Source organism: Calcarisporiella thermophila, assembly GCF_041956535.1.
Source record: "Calcarisporiella thermophila strain CBS 279.70 unplaced genomic scaffold VTP21scaffold_20, whole genome shotgun sequence".
Classification (NCBI taxonomy): Eukaryota; Fungi; Calcarisporiellomycota; class Calcarisporiellomycetes; order Calcarisporiellales; family Calcarisporiellaceae; genus Calcarisporiella; species Calcarisporiella thermophila.
In genome coordinates, this window is record NW_027192210.1 from 622,007 (window position 1) to 630,025 (window position 8,019).

The following is an 8,019-nucleotide window of genomic DNA, read 5'->3' on the forward strand; positions in this document are numbered from 1 at the left end:
TAGATATTATGCTGCAAAAGCGTTATATTGAGGTGAATGTTTGTCAAATACGAAAGGAGAAAATTAGTATATTATATGTTTATGGCACCTGAATGATACTCCGATAAAGGAGTGGTTACTTGAAATGAAAGCTTCTATCGCACTGTATCCGTTCGAAGTATTTTATTCCACATACTCAACACCGATAAACCAAACATTATCGATGTCAAAGTTCGTTATCCATTGTTATGATTTTGAAATAGAGCGATGTCCTATGAATCCTTTAATTCATCAGAGCCGCCATATTCTTTTGACAATAATATTCAATCCGCTCCCATATTAATACTCATATAATTATTGTCTCGAAAATAAATAGGATTACAACAAGAATTAAAGATTAGTAACTTGGGGTTATATTAGAGCTTTGTCAACGTAACGGTAAGCTTTTCTCCATCTTTTGCCTCTTTAGTATGCACTATGTGAATCGTATTACTATCGATTTCCTCCGATTTAGCCCAAGAAGGAGGAGAAATATTAAGCTTGTAACCTTTCGTATAAAACACGCGTTTTTGAATCTTGATCACGGTCGGAAGAGTAGCTTTGGCATTGATATTATATTCGAGATGAAAAGAATAGTCATCGTCGTTGAAATTGTATCCAAGGATTTTGCCCGCAACGGCCGGAGCAAAAGTACGCGAATAGAGCCTTTCCATTTCGGGGCGGGCTTTTCCGGTGCTTTCATCAAAGAGCGAGTATCCACCCCCTTGTGCGAAGCTCTTGTACACCCAGCCTAGGTAGGATTGCATATATCTGTCAGCAGCCTGTTGGACATCGAGGGTAAGCTTCTTCCGCTCGGCAGGATCTTGAATCCACCACTGGGTAAACTCGGATAAAATTCCTGAAAAGACCAAGCATATGGGCGTGTAAGTACTTGTAAGGGCAATTCACTTGTGGAGGGAGAGGGAAACTTTAGGAAAATCATACCGCCGCAATGTAGCCGCTTCAAATCCTTCATGCGACTCTTCATTGTGATATCAAGACTGACTTGTGGGGGCGCATAATAATGATAGCTGAGTCCGGTCTTATTCCTCCAGTGCGGACCTCCTGGGACGTCGTTAAACCCGTGCTCGATATCCCAAGTAACGCCTTCTATAAAAACGATTGAATCTTGATCATGCTTTCGAATTTCTTTATGAATCCTATTGTAGAAGGGCTCAAGAGTCGTCTTATCGGCTAAAATATAATAGACCGTCCCAAAGTTAGTGGATGGGAATTGAGTTCTTGATGCGGGGATCCTTACCAACACCGGGGACTAGTAGACCTGGGTTTGCGTATGTATCTCCAGCCCATGGCTCTGTATGCACGGATATATCAGATTTGGTTACATCAGTCCATCTTGAAAGTGTAGTTACCATTCAAAAGGTCATAGCCTATCACATTATCATATTTTCCAAAGATTTGAGCGATCCTGGCCCACTGTGCAGCAAATGCATCTGCCAAGCCATCATCGTTTCGATACCAGTGGCCAAAAGCATTTGCAACGGCGGCGCTGGTATAATACTGGAACCAATCGACGCTACCACAGTCTTTATCACTTGGAATGTATGATCCGTTGACTTTATAGGGGGACTTGATGGGGAATGGGAATTTGAACATATCGAGAACCCAGTCGCGATGTACAATCCACTATATAAGAGAAAATTAGGCGAACTCAATTTCCAAAATGGTAAGAAGCAATATTGTTAGTTACACCAGGCGCTCCACCGCCGCAGAATTGCTCAGTCAGGACGTCTTGATCTATTATCGAATTGGTCGCGTCAATTTCTCAAGTGCTACAGTATTCCAACGCCAAGGACAGTAAAAATGGGCAGGGATACATACGCGAATCCAGTAGAACAAATATTCCATATTTTGCACAATGTTCCACGATTTTTCTAATGGCCTCAAGGTATTTCTCATCGTATTTGCCTTTCTGCGGCTCGACACCCACCCACATTACGCCTGGGAACCAAATGTCAAGCGTTAAATGCAAGAGCAGAATAGTCTCAGCAACACTAGCTTACCCAAACGAATCATATTCACATTAAGTTCCGAGAGGATTTTTGCGTCCTCCTCTGAGAAGGAGTGTTTAACATCGAACTTATCTACCCAGGGATGGAAAGGTGGTGATTTATAAACGACGTTGGTCCCATGGAATATTACGCTACGACCAGCCGCATCGATAAATTGACTGGTTGCGGGATCAACATAGGAGACGCGGGAGAGTGAAAGGACTAAAGGAGAGAAGTAGGCCAAGATGGTCAAGAAGAAATAAGGAAAGGAGAGTAGTATCATTCTCGTCGAGAAAATGGATAGTGGGGTTCTCATTTCTCGGATTTCCCTATTTATTTATGCACATGATAAGGTTTTGCTTTGATCAGAAAGTATATTTGCACATTAACTAAATTGTCTAATACAAACTGAGGAAAGACCCATAATGCTTATGAATAAGCAGTATAATGCAAAATTAAGTTGTCTGGTTATTTTTTTTCTCTCTAATAGCCCGCTATTCTGATAAAATATACAAAAGATATATGCAAAGGATGGATGAGGTTGATCTCAGGAATGCTCTTCTTTTCAAAGATCCGTGCCAAACCTTCTTTGCTCTGCGGTATGCCCTCACGTGAAAAGACGGCAAGCAAACTATACTTGAATTATATATGTGAAAAGTGTGCGCAAATAAGCCGTTTGACATAAGATATGGTACATGGGAATAGTACTAAAATGGGACAAAGGATAGGGAAAGATGAGCCAATACAAGCCTGTAGTGTTTTTTACTTTAACTTTCGATTATCAAATCTACCTCTTGTAGAACTATTATTGGGTTGAAAATGACGTTTTGAAGCGCGTTCAGCTGTGGCTTTTATATATAGGGAAATGAGAACGAAGAATAGAAGCATAAAAAGATTCAGGGGAAAGTTTTTAGAGGGACGATGCCGATTGAACTGAGATTTGAGCCACTGAGCTTGAGTCACCGCCATTAAATATAAGACTGTGAATGGAGACATTGCAGAATCTCTGAAGGCAGCGTAAATCAAAGGAAAAGATAGAATACACTGGAGTGGAGGAATTATGGGGTATTTGATTGTAAACCTTGACAGTAATTATAAAAAATGATCAAACGGAATCATCAATAAAATTAATTAGAATTAAATTAATTGCACTACAACAAGTATCCCTTTGAATTGAACAATTCTTAAGATTTTATTACTTCTGGTATACACTCGTAAAAGGGATTAAATGAAGCTATTCGCACTTTACGATTTACTGATTTTACAAACGGCTCAGCTTAAAGAATAAATAGGTATATAAGACAACTATAGCTTTTAAAATTATTCAGATAATTTTCAGGGAGGCTCCTAGAAGAGCATTCAAACGAACTGTTGAGCCTGTCAGTTTCCCAAAATACCCGGCTATGTGCAGTTGGTCAGATTCCTGTAGGTGGATGAGGTCTTCGGCTCCAGGCGCCTCCACTATTGCGGGACCGTAAATACCACTTATATTAAACTTGCCCTGAAACTCTTCTTGCAGCAGTCTCATTTGAGATATTCCAAGAGCATTTGCTTTGATCTCGACTTCTTTGCTAGAAGAAATTCTGGTGCCCATATCAAACATTCCTCTGACGGCATCTAAGTGTAGCAATTCTCCAATCGTGGCATGGCCAGTGATGTTACCAAAATTGCTGCTTGCAAGAATATTCGGAGCAGCAACATCCTGTATATATATATAAAGAAATGAGCCAATCTATAAAGACCGATCAGCCAGAATCTCGCTGACCTTAAATGAAATATTTCCAACGGTTGTTCTAATTTCCACTTTCTCTCCTACTTTCAATCCACTCAGCTCATGGTTCAGAGGATGATGGAAAGACAGAGTTTGGATATCCACTGCTTCAATATAAATAGGGAGAGTAATTGTAATTTTTCCGTGTAAACACAGTTTGGGATTTTGTGGCAATGGGCGAAACAGGCTTAGTTCATATTTCTCATTGCTCTCACTTATTTTAAATCCAACAAAATTGCCAACTAAAGATTCACTGAGCTTGATATCTAGTTGGATATTACCCTTCCTCTCAAATGATTGCACCACTTTCACTTCATAAGACTGTTTTTAGAAAAATAATAATTCGTAAGGAGGAATATACAGATGAGTGAATTCGCTTTAAGCATACCGAGTTGTGATAATCCATGATTTTCATTTTAAATCTAGTCTGATTAAACTGCAAATTTTTTGGCCCATGCCAAGGAAATTTAGGGACACAACTTTCGACAGAATGATCCTGAAAATTATATACGCTCAGTAAATAATCTATTTTGGGAATTTCAAAAACATACCTCTCTCCGCTCGGAGATAGTTCTCATCAATAATGGATAGATGAACGCAAAAAGGAAAAGCAAAATCAAAGCGTATGGGTTAGGAGTGCGGTTGGTTTCACTAGTCGTAGGAGCATATTTGGGTTGCTTTGTTCCGGCATTCGTAAGGGGAGTGCGCTCATTCACTAAAATAATATGTGGCGTTGATTCTTCTGGAATTGTAATGTATATTTCTTTCATCCTAAAAAAAAAAGAGAAGCTGCTGCAATAGCAATTAGGGTTACTTGGATTTATTAGGATAGCCAAGAAATCGGTAAAAACGCGATTTATTGTGGTAAAAATTCTCTCACCGACCTAAGCGAGAATTGGAGGACAACGTCATAAACAAGCACATTGGAAAAACTTGGTTTTCTCTAGTTTGAATAAAATGCTCAACTCCCATCTTTTCACTGCATTTACACAAAGAAGCCACAGGATTAACAAAATAATATTGTATAACTGATTTTCATATTGAAGAATAGTTGCTTTTTAAATGTAAAGCACTTCTACTGATTACATCCTCGTCATGTACGGATCTACCTACTAAAAACTCAATGCTTCGACATAGTCTTGCATGTGGAATGCTTTTCTTAAAGTGCTTGACAAAATGAAAGGGTTGTTTCTTCAAAATTGCGGAATATATGCCGTAGATCATAAATCAGGAGGATTGATTGGAGTCTTAACTTGGCCTATCCCCATATATTTTATAGCTCTATGTTAACAGTACATTCATAAATGACTTCAAATCATAGGGAGATAATTGGGATATATAAGAGTTTAGATGTCAAGATTACTGCACTGTGTAAAAGAAAGAGCTAGGCTGCCAAATTGTATTGGTAGATGTAGACTATAGCATTAATCCAAATAGTTTGACTCCAAAATTGAACAGTCCGGAATGCCGCAATTTCTATTGGAATGGTTTCGAAATAACTCTTCGAATATGTAAATTCACCGGGAATGATACATATATGAAGCATATTAGATTAGCATCTGCTGTAATATTTTATTTTTATATTCAATTAATTGAAAACACAGTATTTTCATCTAAATGTAACTAGAGATGGGATATATTCAATCAATTCTCCCTCTTATACTTGTAGTTACGCATCTTTCAACTAGTGTATTAGGTAGGTGCTCGGGAAGCTGTTGGGCAGCTCCATTCACCTGGGGCCCAGTTTGCAAGGGCTCGGCTGGTATATTTGGCAGCCCAGGATGGAAACAGGGATATTCTGTTACTGCTCATAATAGTGGTGGCACCTTAGTATGTTGTCAGGGGAAGGGATATAATAGCGCCGGCAAGGAAACCTGGTATGGGCTTGGGTGCGGTACTAATCTAAAGGGGTCAGTGCCTTGGGGAAATAACGCTGCAATGCCGGCCATCAAATGCCAGGGTAATCCTACTGGAAGTATTGTATCATTTGGGTGTTAATAGAATTGAATCACATTCCCATTATTGAGACCACAAAAATCTTATTGGAAATCTTTGTTTGGTATTTCACTTGATAATATTAGTAGCACTCTTGTAAGAATCCATATTGTCAAAGCAACAGCCTTACTTTTTTTGTTATACTTTGGCGATTTAACTAAGGCGAGTCAATATTATACAGTATAAAACTAAGTTAATCATCCTTCATTCAAGATGTAATACTTGGGAGACGCTCATATGGAAATCCAAATTAATTAAATGTGTGTACAACAAATTGATTCAAAGCCAATGAGTAAATTATGTGGCTACAGGAAACTGAAAGTAGTTCTTCAATTCAAATCGGAAACATAAATTCTTTTTTTAAAACGATAAAATGCTTTCACTCATAAAATCGAGTTAACTTGATTGGTTGTATTGCAAATTAAAATGGCCCCAACTACATACATACAATCATATAATTAAGTCACAGTGAAGGCTAAGTCTAGAACAGAGCCAAAAATAAGAATTTTTTGTACCTGTATTTTTTAGGCAAAGTAGCCAAGCCTAGCTTTTTAAAAATAACCCACTGCAATTGCAATAGAATTAATACCATTCATTTAAAATAATCCTAGTATTAATACATAAATTGTGTAACGGACTTCATCAATGATCGAGTTTCCACGTGGTCGTTCAAGCCACGTAACTTTTTGCATCAACGGAGGTTGTACTCGATGCTAAATAATAGGAGAACCTAGGCAGAGTAGGTCGAGGTTCTATAGCCATTGGCTTGCATCTGGCGAACAAGTTAACGAAATGCAGAGTATTATGCCCATAGTATTTGATATATCTCGGTAATGGTATCACCCATCTCGTAATAAAAGTGGCATCACTCGTCTGGATACTTGAGAAATACGCATATTATAGAATATTTTGGCCATTGCTTGGTTAAAAAAGCGTTGCTCTTAACTAGTAAAAAAAGGAAAAAGTCTGCACTAACACAGGTATGACTAACATGTTCCTTACAGGGTAGCTATGACCCTGATGAGAATATGAATAAATATTCGAGCAGCAACACGGCTTACTTCCGTGCTGCTACTTTATACTTCAGACTTTATCATTTATCCGTTCTTACACAATCGCATTATGCCATTAATTCTAGGTGGTGATTACTATAAATACTGCCAGTTTTTCATGAAATTAGTTGTGCCAACATCGAGGCTCTCTTTATATATTCCTAAACAAAACTTTTGAGTTTCTAAAATTGAGATGAAGTTTTCGCTCGTTGCTCTCCTCTCCTTGTTGCTGGTGCTAATTCAGCAAGCGACTAGTGTATCTGCAAAATGCTCCGGAACCTGTTACGCGCCTCCATTTAAAATGGGACCCAAATGCAAAGGTTCGGCTGGTATTCTCGGCAGTCCAGGTTGGAAACAAGGATACTCCATCTATGCAAAAAATAGTGGAGGTACCATGGTCTGCTGCCAAGTGAAGGGGTACGTTAAAGGAAAAGAAAAATGGTATGGGGTTGGATGCGGCTCATCACTCAAAGGAGTTGTTCCTTGGGGGAATGTCGCAGCGATGCCTGAAATAAAGTGCAAAGGCAACCCTACTGGAAGCTTTGTGACTTTTGATTGCTAAGGTAGAGGACCAATGTATTAGAAAAGCTTTGAGTAACCTTTAGACAGACAAACGGTTTTTTAAATAATAAGTACTTTTTATTTACTAATGTTTAGGAGATTAAGAAATTGACTTAAGCCTATTTAACTTGAAATAGGATTTATAATTATATTATTCCTTTAATAAATCTCAACTAATTTTTTAAAAATATTCAGATGGGATCTGAATAAGTTCATTAGATCATGGACAACTACAAAAAGATATTAAATTTGAACATGCAAATTTCTATCAAGTAATGTTGATAAATGTAGCCAATGGAACCGAAGAGAACTTTCAAAGTTTATAGTAAAAGGTTACACGTTCAGTATTCAGATAATAAATGAGCATCTGGTCAAATATTTTAGTGTCGAATGGTAAAATCTTAAATATACTATTAAAATAATAGTTTGAGCTAATAGAGTCAGCTACTACTAGGACTCTGTACTATACAGTTAAGTCACCATTTAGATTCCTAGTGTGACTAAATGTCTTCAAGGTTCATTTTGATATTCTCCAAACATCTTGCCCAAGCTATATATTGTACATCCTAACTGTTTTCTGCCATGTATCTTCTATTAACAAATAGACTGC

At 38.0% G+C, this 8,019-nt stretch overlaps 2 protein-coding genes across 2 annotated transcripts; both read right to left on the bottom strand.

Moving 5' to 3' along the window:
* Window positions 1-395: 395 nt before the first annotated feature.
* VTP21DRAFT_5053 (uncharacterized protein) lies at window positions 396-3,026 on the bottom strand (the record flags this gene model as incomplete). The annotated part of the gene is made up of 8 exons (XM_069395533.1): window positions 396-877; window positions 964-1,212; window positions 1,280-1,333; window positions 1,392-1,665; window positions 1,730-1,776; window positions 1,861-1,980; window positions 2,043-2,252; window positions 2,822-3,026. The coding sequence occupies 8 exons, from the start codon at window positions 3,024-3,026 to the stop codon at window positions 396-398; spliced, it is 1,641 nt and encodes a 546-aa protein (XP_069248669.1).
* Window positions 3,027-3,354: 328 nt separating this feature from the next.
* Window positions 3,355-4,571, bottom strand: VTP21DRAFT_5054 (uncharacterized protein; the record flags this gene model as incomplete). Its single annotated transcript, XM_069395534.1, has 4 exons — window positions 3,355-3,732; window positions 3,796-4,122; window positions 4,190-4,297; window positions 4,353-4,571. 4 exons carry the CDS (start codon window positions 4,569-4,571, stop codon window positions 3,355-3,357), a joined length of 1,032 nt encoding a protein of 343 aa, XP_069248670.1.
* Between the last annotated feature and the right edge of the window lie 3,448 nt (window positions 4,572-8,019).